Source organism: Maniola hyperantus, chromosome 18, assembly GCF_902806685.2.
Source record: "Maniola hyperantus chromosome 18, iAphHyp1.2, whole genome shotgun sequence".
Lineage (NCBI taxonomy): Eukaryota > Metazoa > Arthropoda > Insecta > Lepidoptera > Nymphalidae > Maniola > Maniola hyperantus.
The window spans coordinates 13504480-13521118 of record NC_048553.1 but is presented as its reverse complement, the minus strand read 5'-3'; the positions used below and the strand labels follow the sequence as shown (position 1 = coordinate 13521118).

The window sequence follows — 16639 nt, the reverse complement described above, 5'->3', positions numbered from 1 at the left end:
CCCAAGATAAGCCGGGTCCTGGCTTAGCGGGTTTGTCATTTATAATTATTTTTTATTGACATTAAAAATATAAATAATATTTTATTATGACCATATAGAATTTTTTAAATATCTTTAATTTTTTTTGGTGTAACAAGGTATTTTCCCGTGGCCAATAATAATTGTAGTCGCCAAATACATTTATAGGTATTTGGCGCTGAATTTTGGATTATTTAACCATTTTCTAGGAATTAATAAAGAATTCATATTCATAACCTATAACCGATATTTTTCAAAGTATTTTGAAAAATATCGCAGTTTCGCTTTAAAACTATGTATCTCCTGGAAAATCACGTTTTTGTAGATAGCCGTTTGTTTTTTTGCGACCGTTAGTATTATTAAGCCTCTAAACTCTAAAGTATCAAACTTCATCATGGTTAGCATTTGGTCTATAATTAATAAATAAGGACACATTCAAAAATCCGTGGCTTTAATGTTGTCAAAAATGAGAATATAACAAACGAACAGACAGTGTTTGGAATTTATAATGTTAGCGCGATGGTTACAAATAAATTGCCATATTACTTGGTAGAATATAAAATGCGTGTACATCGTAGTTACAAGCCACATTGTCCATAATGCATGTGCTTTCACAATGCTGAACAGATTCATCGTGCTTGTGCTCATAGTGGTACTGGTTCTACCGACGGCCAGGACCAAACCTGTAAGACACTCTTTATATCACTAGTTAACCTTGCTTTACTTTTCGGGTTCCGTATACCTCTAGCCGTGATAGCCTAATGGTTAAGACGTCTACCTACTACTCGGAAGGTCGAGTGTTCGACACCGGGCACTAGCCTATGTCACTCTCCAGGCCTTTATCTATACCCATGCAAAAAATCACGTCGATCCGTTGCTCCGTTGTGACGTGATTGAAGGACAAACCAACAAACAAACAGACTTGTGGTTAGGACGTCCACCTCCTATTCGGAAGGTCAGGGATTCGATCCCGGGCACGCACCTCTAACTTTCCGGAATTATGTGCGTTTTAAACTGTTAATATCACTTGCTTTAACGGTGAAGGAAAATATCGTGACGAAACCTGCCGAAGAATTCGCCATAATATTCTCAGAGGTGTGTGAAGTCTGCCAATACGCACTGAGCCAGCGCAGCGTGGCGACAGCGGGCCTTAACCCTTCTTATTCTGAGAGGAGATCTGTCTCAGTAGTGGGTCAGCGATAGCTTGATCATAATGATCTCTAGAGTAAAAAGGAACCCGGATCACTTCGTTGTCTGTCTGTCTGCCGAATTCGATCAAGGGAAGCAAAACCTAGTAACAATGTGTCAGAGCACAAATAAAGGGAAAAATCCAAAAATGTGGTTACATTACAAAAAAAAATAGTGTTATTTGTTGTACGATGGTACGGAAAACTTCGTGTACGAGTCCGACTCGCGCTTGACCGGTTTTTTAATGGATGCCAGGTTTGCTGTTTGCTTGCGATCTCCTTTGATAATACGTGATGACGGAGTTGAATGAGTCCAATACATATGCAAATAGTAGTAGAAAATACCTTCTAGCTTCTAGTCGAAATATTCACAGCGAATTCAGAATAGATATAGAAAGAAAGAAAGAAAAGATGTTTATTAACCAAACTGAAGAAGAATAGATGAATAGAAGCGCTAGATGTCCAATAAACTTTGAAGGCAATGAAACACCATTAAGTACACATTATTGTAAGAACTATAGGTACCTAAACTATTTGTAATGTAGGTTGCTCAAAATTGGCTAAAGTGAAGGAAAACGCCGTGAGGAAATCTGCATGCCTGAAAGTTCTCCATAATATTCTCAAATGTCTGCCAATTCGCACTGGGCCAGCCAAAGCCTTCGCAAGTTCTCATTTTCCGTAGATCCGTGCTGAGTAGTGGGTTGATCATGATAGATGTTTACTCTTTGTACAGTTGTTGTTACAATCAGACCACCCGCCGCTCGCTGCAGAACTGACGTCGCGGGTGGCAGCTCGAGCGTCCCGCTTGATGCAGGACACTGGTGCAGACACTCGACTCATGGTCCCCGGCCTGCAGGAGCTGGCTGCCATGAAGAAGGTTGCCGAGACCCTCATCATGCTCGGACAACAGGTACTGGGGTAGGTGGGGTAGGGCGTGGCCAGCTCAGCGGCTTAAGAACGCTGCAAGCTGGAACAGCTTTGCCAGCAGCACGAGACCCATATCATCCTCTCATTAGACGGGTTCACTGAGTAGGGAGTGGGGACAACTTGGTGACAGCGGGTCCCATTAATTCATATGCTATGTCTCCCTTGTCTGTTATCTATGGATGCAGGTTCACTGAGTAGGGAATGGGGACAATTGTTATCTATGAACAGGTTTGTCTATTGGATGGGATGGGTTCCCAATCGTGTAACAGTGTGACTCGTTGGGAATCCATCGGAAAAAAACCCCATCGAGTCACACCCAAGCCACAGAGTGACTCGTGGGGTATTACAATGAATAAAAAAGTTGCAACTAGACTAGTAACAGAGTGACTCGATGGGAAAAAACAATGAGTTCCCACTTCCCAACGAGTCACAGTGTGACACGATTGGGTGATGATTGACAAATTATAGATCAATGAATTCATTAATAATTCTTTACCTTGTTTCTGATATAAAGAAAAGGGATTGTATGGAAATATTATAGAGTTGCATGAGAATGGTTATACAAACTACGGCAATGAAAAATTAGGATACGATCATTACAAGTTCATTAAAAAAAATGATTATTTGTGATTTTCAGGTAATTCCCTCCATAATCGGTGAAATGCCAACCACGGACCTCATGGGGTCCATCTTGGGTATGGGCACCCCCACTACTGAAGTGCCTAACGATGCTGTCAACAATAAGTAAATACTAAGATACCTATCTATAAGTACTTGATTTATTGATGTCCAAAAATGGGTTTTCGCTAATTATTGTAAAGTTATTTTTTATGTTAATAAAATGTTTGTAATATCAATTTGTGTAAAATGGGTTACAGTAGATTAAAAGAGCGACTTTCGTAAATATTTTTAATCAAATAAAATAATTTTATTTTTATTTTTAATTTTTAATCCCATTTAGCCCTTGACTGCAATCTCACCTGGCGGTAAGTGATGATGCAGTCTAAGATGGAAATGGGCTAACCTGAAAGGAGTATGGCAGTTTTTATTACACCCATACCTACACCTTTGCTTAATACACGGCATCGTACCGGAACGTTAAATCGCTTGGCGGCACGGCTTGGCCGGTAGAGTGGTAACTAGCTACGGCCGAAACCTCCCACCAGACCAGACCAGAAATTTAGAAATCATAAAATTCCAAACTCCTGCCGGGAATCGAATCTGGGACCTCCCACTGATAAGACCACTGCGCTTAGCACTGCACCAGGGAGGTCGTCAAATATATTGTTATTTCCTAGTTTTAATTTTTTTTGAAGTACATACTAGTCTATTATAGTTCTTGCATTGCACGGGGACGAGTGGCTTATGCTTGTGTTTAAGTCGTACCAGTACCTATAAGTAAGGTACATTAAATGTGTGCGTTTGCTCGCGACTGATTGGTCCGACATGCACGCACACTCACGCAATGCCCATGTCAACGACGTAACGACAAGTAAAGTTCACTCGTCTTCGTGAATTGCGAACTGTATATGTTTGTGCATCCTTAACCTCCAAGCCGCAACAAAACACGCGAGCGCATGTCGGTGACGCAGCACCAAATGTCAAGGCTGCACTACACTACACGCGTGTGCACATCTCTCCTTGGCACAGATCTATCGCCAACTACCAGCCACGAGCTTTGAGCAACCTCATTAATACAGATTTATGACACTTAACATTGATTTTATTTATTATATAATTTATTCTATTACCAACATGTTTGTTGATTGTTAGGTAATAACGCGATTATCTTTATTAAATAATCATCATCATCATTATCTATATAGACTTCCACAGCTTCTCTTGTAGGCAGTTCCACACGCTACGGTCTTTCGCCGCCTCCATCCAGCGACTCGTGGCTATAATGTGTATGTAGACGACGGACGGACGGGCGGACGGACAGACCGAGACCTCACATCGGGTTCCTTTTTTCGTTTTGAGGTACGGAACCCTAAAAATTGAATAATGGAGCCCCGGATCCTCCGAATAGCGGACCATGGCCTTAACTAAGTACGTTATCATTTGAAGTTCAAAAAATTTACAATGAGAGTTTTTGCATAAAAAACAAAACGTGGTGAGTAGGTTTTTCAAAACTGTTTATTTTTTCTTTTTATTTTTCTTCCGGCTTCCTTGATCCTGGGCAGGGTTTCCTGTCGCCGCCGGCGCGCGTAGTGGTGCCGCCAGCGGACGGTGCAGTGGTACACCGCCTCCAGCAGGGTGACCACGGTCGCACCCACCACCAACACCCATTGACAGCTGATGAACGCTGCGATTTACATGTTGGTTGATGTCCAGAGGTACACCGAGGGTTCCGTACTACAGTCGTATTTTTTCGACATTTTGCACGATCAATCAAAAACTATTATAATAAAGTTAAAGTTTAAAATTATATGTAAGTATAAAAATATATAAAAGTCTGTTTTAGATAAAGCCCTTTCATATGATGCCCCATGTGGTATAGCAATCTTACTTTGAAAGTTGAAAATACTACCTAATTATTTTTTCATGAACAATTTTTTTTTGTAATTTTTAGCTTTGCTATAAGTTATACCTACCTGTCAAATTTTATGATTCTAGGTCAACGGGAAGTACCCTATAGGTTTTCTTGACGGACACGACAGACGGACAGTGATCCTATAAATGTTCCTTTTTTCCTTTTGAGGTACGGAACCCTAAAAAGTCACTTGAAAAAAGTAAAGCTTACAAATAACTTCATAGATGCGCATATTGGTCTCCAACAGGGACAGATGCTGGTCGTTGGTCGTGAAGTAGATCCGCAGCACTGTGGCGTTCCACAGCTTCACCCCCTGGCTGTGGGCGGAACCATCAAAGTAAAGCTTACAAATAACTTCATAGATGCGCATATTGGTCTCCAACAGGGACAGATGCTGGTCGTTGGTCGTGAAGTAGATCCGCAGCACTGTGGCGTTCCACAGCTTCACCCCCTGGCTGTGGGCGGAACCATCAAAGTAAAGCTTACAAATAACTTCATAGATGCGCATATTGGTCTCCAACAGGGACAGATGCTGGTCGTTGGTCGTGAAGTAGATCCGCAGCACTGTGGCGTTCCACAGCTTCACCCCCTGGCTGTGGGCGGAACCATCAAAGTAAAGCTTACAAATAACTTCATAGATGCGCATATTGGTCTCCAACAGGGACAGATGCTGGTCGTTGGTCGTGAAGTAGATCCGCAGCACTGTGGCGTTCCACAGCTTCACCCCCTGGCTGTGGGCGGAACCATTAAAATTAATATTAAGGTTGGAATTAATCTAGCTTCAAAAAATAAATAAAATAAAAACAAATTTACTATTCTCACAAATAATATCTCTTTTTTTTAAATTGGAAAACCAACAGCATAATTAAACTAAATAATCCTAAAACTATGTACTTTAATTTTAAACGCCGTGAAAACGCTACCCGCCATCTTTTTAGGTTCATAAGCTGTCATGACGTCACACGGATTGGTAAGCAACGGTGTTTTCTTAGTGAAATACGTACCTACCTACTTATTACAAATTAAACCCATGTGACGTCACAGTTTGAATTAACATGGCGGCTATGGTAGGTATCATGCGTTTGGGATATTTGTAGATCAGATAAAGAAATTAATTTTAAAATTCATTATACTACGTATAATTTTATAAACTGAAAGTAACATTTTTCGATTGCTTATTGCTAATAAATAATCTTGTTTATGCATTTTTAAATTGTCTTCTAGCTTGGTGTAAAATACCGTAAATATATTATTTATCTATTCCCTGTACGTGACTTTCCGCTATGCGACAGACAAACTTACACAAGTTGGCCGTAGAATATTTTCTTGACAATGTTCTTATACGGCACAGTCCAGATCTTGGCGGTGTAGCGCAGACGGGCGCAGTTGGGGCGGCAGTGCAGACATTCCACGGAATTCGCTTGTTCCTCGCTCAGACTCTCGTGCGCTTCTTCCCCCGGATAGAAGAATGTTAGCTTTTCTGAAGAAAAAAAAACCGGCCAAGTGCGAGTCAGACTCGCGCACCGAGGGTTCCGTACTCGGTTGTTTTCTCCGACATTTTGCACGATAAATCAAAAAACTATTCATATTCCATAAAAGTAAATAAAAATTTGTTTTAGTATTCTTTATTTACAGGTAAAGCCCTCTCATATGATACCTCACTTGGTATAGTTATCTTACTTTGAAAATTGAAAATACTAATATTTTGTCATGAACACATTTTAATTCTTTTTTGCGATGTAACCACAAAATTCACGGTTTTCAGATTTCTCCCCTTACGTTTGTGCGTGTGCTATAAGACCTATACCTACCTACCAAATTTCATTATTTTAGGTCAACGGGAAGCACTCTGCAGGTTTTCTTGACAGACACGACAGATGGACAGACAGACAGACAACGAAGTCATCCTATAAGGGTTGCTTTTTTTCTTTTGAGGTACGAAACCCTAAAAAATGCACCCTGAGATTATTCTGTATCAGTTTCATGTCATCTACAACCGTGTTAAAGTTTATTTGGATAAAATAAAATCTGTCTATTACTAGGTTTTATCTTTCTATCGAAATATTAGGTACTGTTTTCCATACAGCCTCTGCAGGGAATCAAACCTTTTATTAGATCCACAGCAGTGTTTACTTGTCACCACTGCACCAGGGAGAGCTTTACGCGTGTCCTTTGTTCGGCATACCTTTGTGCTTGTCCAAGCACGCCAAGTGGTCCAGCGAGCACGTGACTTCATTGCTGCTGAGGTTGCTGATGGGCATGGTGTGCGGGGTGCACTGGCACAGAGCCAGCGCGGCCCTCCTGCGGCACTCCGCCACGCACTGCGACCAGGAGTGCTTGCGCCGCCCTTCAGGATACGCCAGGGCGCATCCGCGCTAAACGTATGTGAAAATAGATAGTCTTTAGTCTAAAAATCTCTTCCTTTCTTTTTTCTGCATTGAAAATGTTACACTAAAACTTAAAGCTAGTTTAATCTAACTGATTTATAAATCATGCCCGCGTGGAATGGTGCCAAGAATATTGGCTGCTTTTCCGCGCTGGACTTATAGGATCCTTTGCACAAAAAATGTGCCAGCCCTTCTGTAGTCACCAGATGAAATGTCTCGTAATAACTTTTTAGTAAGTACTAAGACTCCATGGCCTCAGGGTCTCCACGGCAAACGGAACAAAAAAAATCTACAAGAGGCCCCTCGGTGCTAAAAAGTCGTGATTTCACAAAGGCAGTGGTTAAGGTACTTAACCTAAAAATGTGATATGATTCTAGATCCTTCCACATAGAGCCTTACTAAGTGAAAACCACGATTTAAACTCTTACGTAAACGGTTACCGAAGAGCCGCGATAGCCTGTGGTTCAGAGGTAAGACATTCGCCTCCTATGCAGGAGATTGGAGATTCGATATCGAGCTTCTAACTTTTCAGAATTATGTGAATTTTAAGCAATTGAACATCTGTTTCGGCCCCTGCTTGTCCTCAAAAAGAGCCTAGATCCTAAGGCCCATCCTACGGATCCTGGAGTGAAGGGCAGGGTCGCACTCATAACCAATCAGCTGATCGATCTGTGGAGACAGTAGCTAAAGAAGGGACAAGGTAAATATAATCCAGAGTTACCTATCTTGCTGTAGAAGACAAGGCTACTTCCGAGTAGACCAACTCGTAGTCTAGGTAGAGTAAATAGCTGGCAGTCAGAGTGTGTGTGTATTGGGTGTGTGTGAGCTCAAATCAAATCAAATTCTTTATTGCGAATCTGGGTAGACAGTGGAGATGTTACAAAAACAAAAAGGTACAGCCAAATTCCGCCCAGTAGCATGCAATATGTTATGATATACCTACAACAGCTGAGCCTACAACGGGCGAAGCGCGGCACGCAGTTCCAACAATCAGCTGTACAGCAAGAGAACCAAGCAGGCAGCCAAACTTCCTTGGTAAACCACAATCATTACATCACCGTTGGGGAAAGGAAGCTTCAACCAAACATACCCACGCTTCAGTTAAATAGCGCAAGGAGGAGGAAACGCGCTGCTCGGTGGCCTGCAGCGTGACGAACACCGAAGCGTTGCGTGGCACGGGGAACGTGCGTATCAAGCCGGCTTTCATCAGGGGGTACTGTCTGCCGTTGAAGATTAACATCTACAATAGAATAGTTCAAAATATCGTGAGTGAGAGAGTCTGAACCACGACGCATTTACTAGCTGAATCCCTGTGAAAAAGGACCCCGGATGGATTCGAAACTTCGACGACGACGATTGGACGTAAGCCCGACGGCTTACTTCGACTAAATACGTGAACTTACAGCAAGATTCTTCTATATGTATATTTAGGATAGAATACTTTTTTATTCAAATAAACTTTTAAAAATTGCTTTCGAACCGCCTTATCTACATCTAATCTATCAGATATTAAAAAAAGAAAAAAGAAAAAAGAAAAACAAGGCAAGAGTGAATAGGCATCTTCTAGGCAAGCGCGCTCCCTCTTAGACCTCATCACTACTTTCTATAAAGCATGATTGTTGTCAAGTGCCAGCGTACCATGGAACAAAAAAAAAGGAAAACGTTTTTAAAATCCTGCCATCAGTAATTTTTTCTGTAATCTAACCACAAATTCACGGTTTTCGGGTTGATTTCTACAAGACTTACCTATCTACCAAATATCATGATTTAGGTCAACGGGAAGTACCCTAAGTATAGGTTTTCTTGACAGACACGGCGGACAGACGGACAGACAGACCACACAGTGATCCTATAAGGGTTCCTTTCACTTTAAACCCGAAAAACGCCTCACCTCCAGTTCTTCACCAGCTCTACGGACGTTGGTGAAGTCATCAGTATTCTCCTTGACGATGACGGACAGGCCGTACTCCTGGCCTACATTCTTCACTCTGTGGGGAGGATTGTTTCGGTCTTCTGAACTGAAAAATACATACATTTGCCATAAATGCTGCGAGGAATTGAAACCTTTGAGTACTGTAGTAAGTAGTAAACGAAGTAGCTGTGTTGGTGAAGAGTTCAGATCGAAAATGCTAACAAGATAACTCAGTAACGCTCATTGCTGAGGGTCGCGGCGCTTTTGCATTAATCAGTATGTATAATAATGTGATGGGTGCCCAAGTCCTTCCGTATAGTCATAATCTGGAATAGGAGGTCTACTCGATTGCCACCCACTATTGGGACTTAGTAGTGGGGCCAATAGTGGGTTGAGGTGACGATGATGATGAAAGACATCCTCTCAGGATTCAATTTCTATTCTTCTGTGGCACTACTGATTCAGCAGACTGATTGTGGTCGTCTGAATCTAGGTTCTACTCCTCCAAGAATTTCTCGGAGATAAGATGATTAATGGCACTCACACACGCACACTTATACACGCTGAAACCAGAGACAATGTACCTACCAGGGCTGGCAAGATCGCCGACTTTGTTAATGATAATGTCCTCTTGACCGAATTTCAGCCACGGCAGTGTATCTCCTGCGAGTATTAGCACAAACAGGTGCACTTCTCTTTCTTTCATAGTATAATAGTAAGGTAATAAAAGTACCTAACAGGAAGATCAAGCACGTAAATCTGAACTTACCTGTGCTTTTACACACACACTAACACACACCCACCCACCCACACACCCACCAACCCACACACACACAGACACATTTTCTTTAGTTTGTTTTGTATTCAATGAGCTGAAAGCCCTGTCTTCCGAGACACAGTTTTTTTACTAGTTCGCAAAACAGGTGCACAGACCACAGTAATGTATAGTAATAGTAGTAGTACTGGCTGACCTGTATCTAGCGTTGAAGACGCAGCAGTAGCCCACATCAGTAATCCTCAGCGCAAAGAGGCGGTCGCAGCGCGCGCGGCCTCCGCGCCAGCCGCAGCGCACAAACATGGACTCGCATTTTGGAGACAACTGCAAAACACCATCATGGGCCTCATAAGAAAGCTCAGAGTCACTCAGTAGGCGATGGATAGAGCTATGCTTGGAGTTTCTCTACGTGATCAAATCAGAAATGAGGGGATCCGTATAAGAACCAGGGTAACCGACATAGCTCAACGGGCTACGAAGCTGAAGTGGTAACGGGCAGGCCATATAGTTTGAAAACATAGACGTTGGGGTCCTAAGGTACTGGAATGGCACATCGCACCGAAAGGCGCAGAAAACCCCCTACAAGAGACCTATGTCCAGCAGTGGACGTCAGTTCATAATGATGATGATGCAAAACTGCAACTGATGATGAACCCCGGAAAGTTTTCAAGTTAAAGCCAAGGAACTCTAAAGGAAACGAACTTTAAACTAAGTAGGTAAACACAAACCCTGTAAATAATGTCGGTGACGTTGGTCTGTCGGACGACCTCTGTCAGGTACTTGGTGAAGTTAGAGTCGAAGCTCACTTGGCTGTGAGACGTGATGAGGCCACTGAACGCCAACAGGTTCCTTTTGAGGCTTCCCAAGGAATATGTATTATTCTTTTCTAAAGAAAACCTATAAAAAAAGATAATTATTAAATCTTAACAATTATTATAAATATAGTGCAAACAATTTATGAGCAGAATTTGTGCACAGTTACATTGCTATAAAAATAAAAAATAGTTTTTTTTCTTAATATTTTAGTTTGAAATGAATGAAACAATAAAGTACAAGTGCTCAAGTTAACAGGCAAGTATAAATACTTGCTTATTAACTTGAGTCTTGTGCTAGAAGTAGTTTCAATAAAATCTGAACAAGAGAAATCCACATTCAGGCGACCTCCTCTATGGTGGGCGCAGCGGCCATCAGCGCCGAACAGGCCAAGAGGCGCAAATATGAAAACCTTATTGAGGGTTATTGAGTCAACCGGGGACCCGAGAGCTGGCAGCTACCTTGGTCAAAGAATTAGTTTGACCATCCAAAGGGGCAATGCTGCCAGCATCTTGGGTACAATGCCTCGCTGCGGTGGTCTCGATGAGGTTCTAGATTTAATTTTTTTTTTTCATTTTAGAAAACTTTTTAATTTTGAATACCTTAAAATAATAATAACACAATTCTATTAAATAAACTTAAATCTAAATTAAAAGTACTCAAAAATATTGAAATAAAAGATACAAACTTGAATAAACCTTACCAACTTAAAATTAAACGTCGTCAAAGTTTAATTTATTTTAGTTTTAATTTAATTGTTGTTGTTTTATTTTACTTTTAATTCATATTTAAGTTTTTTTTAATATATGTAATTGTATATTGTAACGATTCAAAAGCACTTGTAAAAATAAAAATATAATCTATTCTAGAGAAATTTGAGTATGTGCCCCATCGGATCCAGATGATGTGTAAAATCTGCCAGTGAACTTAACCAGCGTGGTATGGTGGTTATGACCTAAACTCTTAACTTCTGTCGTGCGTAGGTACATCCAAAGTGTATGAGGCCAGGAAAGTACCTACATCCTCTAGGATGACTCCAACGGACATCCCGGAAGAATCACCGGTGCACGTTGTTTAGAGTTCCCGAGGCTCCTAATATGTACGGAGGAGTGAGGATAGCCACCAAGAAATTATCTGTGTAGCGGAGTAAATTCACTCACAAATACTTGGCGTAGCTGTCGAGCTCAGCAGCACTGATGGTGTTGTAGCTGCACAGGGCCACGGCGGGGAAGTCCACCTGCTGCACGGGGTACGGCGCGCCCTGCGTCACCACCACCAGCGGCGGCCGGTGGCTGATCGTCGCCAAGTTGAGGAAGGCCACTACCAGGCCGCCGGCGATCGAGCCCAGAACTAACACGAAATAACTCCATCTGGGAAACGCGAAAATTCATCATTTCTTTTCACCTTGAACTCTTGAACCTTCATGATTTCATTACGTTTTTAGGGTTCCCTAGCCAAATGGCAAAAAACGGAACCCTTATATATTCGTCACGTCCGTCTGTCTGTCTGTCTGTCAGTCCGTCCGTATGTCACAGCCACTTTTTTCCGAAACTATAAGAGCTTGCTTTGACGACAATCATGCCTGTGAAACAGAGCAATGATGAGCTCTAGGTTAGAGCATTTGCCTAGTAGATGCCTATTCACTCTTGCCCTGAAGGTTCTGAATTCAAAACACGGACGCTGGAAGGGCATTCCATACCTTAGCGGTTCGTATCAGAAACGGTGAGCAGAAACGCTTCGTATCTATGCCCACATATAATGTCTACCTACCCAGTAAGTATATTATAATGTGGCCTGACTTGGCCGTGATAGCTTAGTGGTTAAGAGTCTGCCTTCTAGTCGGGAGGTAGGGAATTCGATCCCGGGTACGCACCTCCAAGTTTTCGGAGCTAAGCATTACAGTTTGTTTTAACGGTGAAGGAAACATCGTGAGGAAACTTGCATGCCTGAGAGTTCTTCATAAAGTTTTCATAGTGGTTTCAAGTCTCCCAATCCACACTTGGCTAACGGGGCGGAAAACATTGTGAGGAAACCTGCATGAGAGTTCTCATAATGTTCTCAAAGGTGTGTGAAGTCTGCCAATCCGCACCGGGGCAGCGTGGCGGACTATGACCTAAACCCTTCTCATTCCCAGAGGAGACCTATGTTCAGGTCAGCTGGAGATGGGTTGATCATGATGACAGACTTGCTGGTGCGCAAACCTGATAAACCTCGGGTTCCTTGCATCAGCGACAAACCGCACGCCTTCCATGGAGCAGTGTGTGAGCAGGTCCCGCATGGCGTCGCGCAGGCTCAGCCGCACGCGCCGCTCGCAGCCCGACGCCGCCGCCACGCGGTAGCGCCACGCCCGCGCCACGTCCAGCGGCGGCTTCACCGCCTTGCGTGACCATAGGACTGGGTCCACCGTGCGCATCGTGACGAGTGGAGTGGAAAATGCAGGGGAAATCGATTTAGTTAAGTTTAAGCTGGTCGCTCACAGGACTTACAGCTATGCTGTGTCACTGGTCAGTGGTCACGTGACTGGAGAAAAATACCTACGGTGGCGCGTCCCTTCAATGGCTCCCGCGTTCTTCACTACATAGTAGGTACTTATAAAACAAAGTCGCTTCCCATCGTCTGTTCCTCAGAAGTCAGAACGCTTAGATCTTAGAAGTCTTCTTCGTTTCTTTCATCAATAGAAAGAGGGATTCAAAAAACACCTACCTACTTAATACTATTTATAATTTTTATGATAGTGTTTTTACCTACACTTCAAGAAAATTTCTAAATAACTTTTTTAAATACATATCAAAGAGCTGCTTGGAAATATGGGCATTTTTTTAAAAAAGTATAATTTCGATAAGCAAAGTGTCGGTACTACAGTCGCTTCAGTACTGACTGAACATACATGGCACTGGCAGCAAAGCGAACGTGGGTGGCCCGTGGCCTAGCAGTCAGGGCGTCCGGCCACGATTCTCAAGAATACGTAGTAGGTTCGAATCTTGCCGGTCCATAATTTTTGATAAGCATGGACGACACAAATTTTAAACCCCTATTAGGGGTAGAATTTACAAAAATCCTTTCTTAGTGGATGTCTACGTCATAATAGTGCCTCAGTCCGATCCGTCCAGTAGTTTGAGCTGTGCGTTGATAGATCAGTCAGTAATTTAGTCAGTCAGTGAGCTTTTCCTTTTATATGTATCTTTAGATTATTTAGAATTAGCCCCACATCAGGTTAGTTTTTCTAACCCATATGAAGTTTGTAAAAAGAAGTACTTCGCCTGTTGGGCGTACAGCTTTATGGTTTCGTGACCAAACTTAGTCATTGAAATATTCATTTACAACTGCAATTAATAAAATCATAATTACAGGCTAATTAAAATTCTGTTAAATATTTTATAAGGGGTCAAAATAAATAAAACAGCATTGTATATACAGACAGACATTTTCTACAATAGTATTTACTTTATTGTTCACATTTCACAATAATATCTATAAATAATCTATTTATATATTTGAGATTTCATCACGATTGGTTACAATTAATGTCATTTTAATAAAATAGAGTTTATGTAAATATAGGTAAACATACTATGGTAAAGCTTTTTGACAAAATAATTTGAGGGGTTATCGTACAATGCAATTACAATCTACTTCGACTGCTTTTGTGAAAAAAAATTTTTTTTTTTTGCCTTGAAAATTATACAACGTTGTAAGGCTTGCATCCCAGGGAATATGGGATGCATTTTTGACGGCTTTTTATCCTGGAAAAACAACGTGTTCCCACGGGGTTTTTGAATTACTTATAATATAATAAAGTTCAAAGAAAATTATGATTGCAACTACGTTCCACAATAAACCTTCTAGAATTGACAATTTATATAGGAATTTCATTAAATGCATTGTAGTGTAAGAATTGTAAAAATATTTAATATTTTATTATAAGTATTGATTATACAGTAAAAACTATACTTTACAATTGTAATAAATACCAATATATTGTACAATTCTTAGATATTTACAACATGAATACTGATTAGGTAGCGTTTACAAATATTTTTGAACTGGAGAGACCCCCATTTGATGGGTGGTCGAGAATGGTAACTTAACACTATGCACCTTTGGCGTCGAACTAACAATAAATAAAAATATTTTTTTTAGCTTAAAAGTAAATCGTTTGGTTCTATTCAATTATTTTTGGAATCATATCAGTACAATAAGAATTAATAGAGATTTAACAGTTCAAGCTCTAACTACTTGAATATTTTAACTTAGGTATCACTTAGGTCCGGTATCCTCCAAAGTGGAGAAGGTTGACGACGTATTTAGCAGACCAATCAGATAAGTGATAGATGATGTAATAATTTCTCATATCATTTATCAGTAATCTGATTGGTGTGTTAAACACATCTTCGGATATCTCTGCTTTGGTGGCTACTGGGCCAAGTTTAAATTGTAATATGGTTAACATCAACAGCAAAAAGACAAAAATTAAAAAATACTATGTAGGTAAATGAGTCAGTGAGATAAAACTGTCTAAGAAAGCATACTATAAGCGTACCTACAATAAATAACATCATTTAAATTGTAAATTTCGACAATTGCTACCAAATCCTACTGTTACTTATAGCATCTTTACTTCAACAGCTTTTTATAATTTCTGATAGGGAGGTTTTTTAAAAACCTATCTTAATGCTAAGTTCGTCTTCAGGCTTGTGGTCATACAGATTTTATGTCAACTTCCAACTTCAATACAATACAATTCAATTCAAATTTCTTTATTGCGAATATGGGTATCCAACAGATCAGCGACCGAAAATTTCGTAAGCCCATTAGTTAGTTAACTGAAGAGACTAGAACCCCAGATTGCCACATAATTTGCTGATGGTTATTTTCTTGTTCAGATAAAAGTTGACCCTTGACTGCCGTCTCATCTGTGATGATGCAGGTGGAAGCGGGCTAACCTGGAAGGTTTATCTAACCTATAACCTCTGGTTGTGGTATAGCAGCATCTGTTTGTAGTCGCGTTAGACGACAGCGGGGAGCGGTGCGAGGTGGCGGGCGGGGGGCGCGGGTCACAGGTGTGCCACGAACAGCAGCATCGACAGCAGCAGCAAAGACACGCCACCCACGCTCACTCGCGATGACTTCGATAGGATGCTCTTCCCTGGAAGACAATGCGAGAGAATTACTTGAAAGATGATTACTGGGAGATTTAATGATGGTGCACATCCAGTTTCCAAACTATCATTTAAAAAAAACAATACATTTTAGGTCCTGTAATCGACCGTAATAATAGAAATCTTCCGTCTGGGCGAGTGTCCAGCTGCAGTGGGCCAACGTTGTATCTTGGAATGTGTATACACAATCCAATATTAATAACTATTTGCCTTATACGTCTTTTAGTTTTAGTGATTTAGTGTTTTTCAAATCAGCAATGTATAGCGTGGAAAACTCGGGTCAGTGCCCCACCTACGAGTCCTACGACGCATCATTGAACCCGCGGCCTCTGTCTACGCAATGTTCATTGACCTATAGCGTTCTAATTACGTCCTGTATATATAGGCTTTAGGGATTAACACATCGTTAGCGCGATTCAGACTTAATTTACTCACATCGCTCAGCAAGCTTCTTGTAGCAGCAGCAGTCTCGGAGCCGCACGTAGCGCACGCAGTCATGAGCCAGCGGGCGGCAGCGGTGCGGGCCCACGTAGCAAGTGTGCGGCAGCCAAGGGAAGGGCTCAGGCAGGAACTGCCGCTCACAGCAGCAGTGATCAGCCAGGACTCTGGTCTCGCAGTACTCCATCTCTCGTTGAGAACAAACGCCGCATCCTACTCTTGTTGCTTGAACTGAAAAGGAGAGAATGTGTTTACTATGTAATATCATAACTAGCGAAAGTTTGACGTTTTACTTCTGGCAAAACCAAGAATACTGACCAGACTTTCTCTAAACTGCCATCACACCGTACATCAGATGATGGTCGTGACATCGTCCGCGTGGATTTAGGTTTTTTTTTTAAATACCCGTGGGAACTCTTTGATTTTGCGGGATATACGCCTATATTATGTTACTCTACGTGATCTAATCAGAAATGAGGAGATCCGTAGG

The 16639-nt window shown here is 41.5% G+C and overlaps 4 protein-coding genes across 6 annotated transcripts in view; 1 reads left to right on the top strand and 3 right to left on the bottom strand.

Annotated features, from left to right (window-relative positions):
• Window positions 1-596: 596 nt before the first annotated feature.
• LOC117990506 (uncharacterized) lies at window positions 597-3065 on the top strand. Its single transcript, XM_034977954.2, has 3 exons — window positions 597-703; window positions 1939-2115; window positions 2770-3065. The coding sequence occupies exons 1-3, from the start codon at window positions 635-637 to the stop codon at window positions 2878-2880; spliced, it is 357 nt and encodes a 118-aa protein (XP_034833845.1). The 5' UTR covers window positions 597-634; the 3' UTR covers window positions 2881-3065.
• Window positions 3066-4258: 1193 nt separating this feature from the next.
• Window positions 4259-8284, bottom strand: LOC138403597 (uncharacterized). Its single transcript, XM_069504777.1, has 5 exons — window positions 8143-8284; window positions 6851-7040; window positions 5968-6145; window positions 5290-5396; window positions 4259-4437 (listed from the first exon to the last, which is right to left on the bottom strand). The coding sequence occupies exons 1-5, from the start codon at window positions 8257-8259 to the stop codon at window positions 4259-4261; spliced, it is 771 nt and encodes a 256-aa protein (XP_069360878.1). The 5' UTR covers window positions 8260-8284.
• A 3424-nt stretch (window positions 8285-11708) lies between these two features.
• LOC117990883 (uncharacterized) lies at window positions 11709-12965 on the bottom strand. The gene is made up of 2 exons (XM_034978378.1): window positions 12754-12965; window positions 11709-11922 (listed from the first exon to the last, which is right to left on the bottom strand). The coding sequence occupies exons 1-2, from the start codon at window positions 12963-12965 to the stop codon at window positions 11709-11711; spliced, it is 426 nt and encodes a 141-aa protein (XP_034834269.1).
• A 998-nt stretch (window positions 12966-13963) lies between these two features.
• Window positions 13964-16639, bottom strand: part of LOC117990391 (uncharacterized) — a 37595-nt gene continuing 34919 nt past the window's right edge. For 2 of the 3 annotated variants that reach the window (XM_069504702.1, XM_034977825.2), the window contains exons 4-5: window positions 16147-16380; window positions 13964-15698 (exon numbers count right to left, since the gene is read on the bottom strand). In XM_069504702.1, coding sequence (XP_069360803.1) covers window positions 15607-15698; window positions 16147-16380 — 326 coding nt within the window. In that variant the 3' untranslated portion in view covers window positions 13964-15606. The remainder of the gene's footprint in view (window positions 15699-16146; window positions 16381-16639) is intronic. The other variant, XR_011237822.1, reaches the window with a different exon arrangement.

Coding starts and splice junctions, on each gene's coding strand:
- LOC117990506 (XM_034977954.2), top strand. CDS start 635: ATGCTGAACAGATTCATCGTGCTTGTGCTCATAGTGGTACTGGTTCTA. Junction 704..1,938: donor CGACGGCCAGGACCAAACCT/GTAAGACACTCT, acceptor CTCTTTGTACAG/TTGTTGTTACAATCAGACCA. Junction 2,116..2,769: donor TCATCATGCTCGGACAACAG/GTACTGGGGTAG, acceptor TGTGATTTTCAG/GTAATTCCCTCCATAATCGG.
- LOC138403597 (XM_069504777.1), bottom strand. CDS start 8,259: ATGAAAGCCGGCTTGATACGCACGTTCCCCGTGCCACGCAACGCTTCG. Junction 7,041..8,142: donor GCTATTTAACTGAAGCGTGG/GTATGTTTGGTT, acceptor ACATACGTTTAG/CGCGGATGCGCCCTGGCGTA. Junction 5,397..5,967: donor ATATTCTACGGCCAACTTGT/GTAAGTTTGTCT, acceptor TTCCGCCCACAG/CCAGGGGGTGAAGCTGTGGA.
- LOC117990883 (XM_034978378.1), bottom strand. CDS start 12,965: ATGCGCACGGTGGACCCAGTCCTATGGTCACGCAAGGCGGTGAAGCCG. Junction 11,923..12,753: donor AGGAACCCGAGGTTTATCAG/GTTTGCGCACCA, acceptor CGCGTTTCCCAG/ATGGAGTTATTTCGTGTTAG.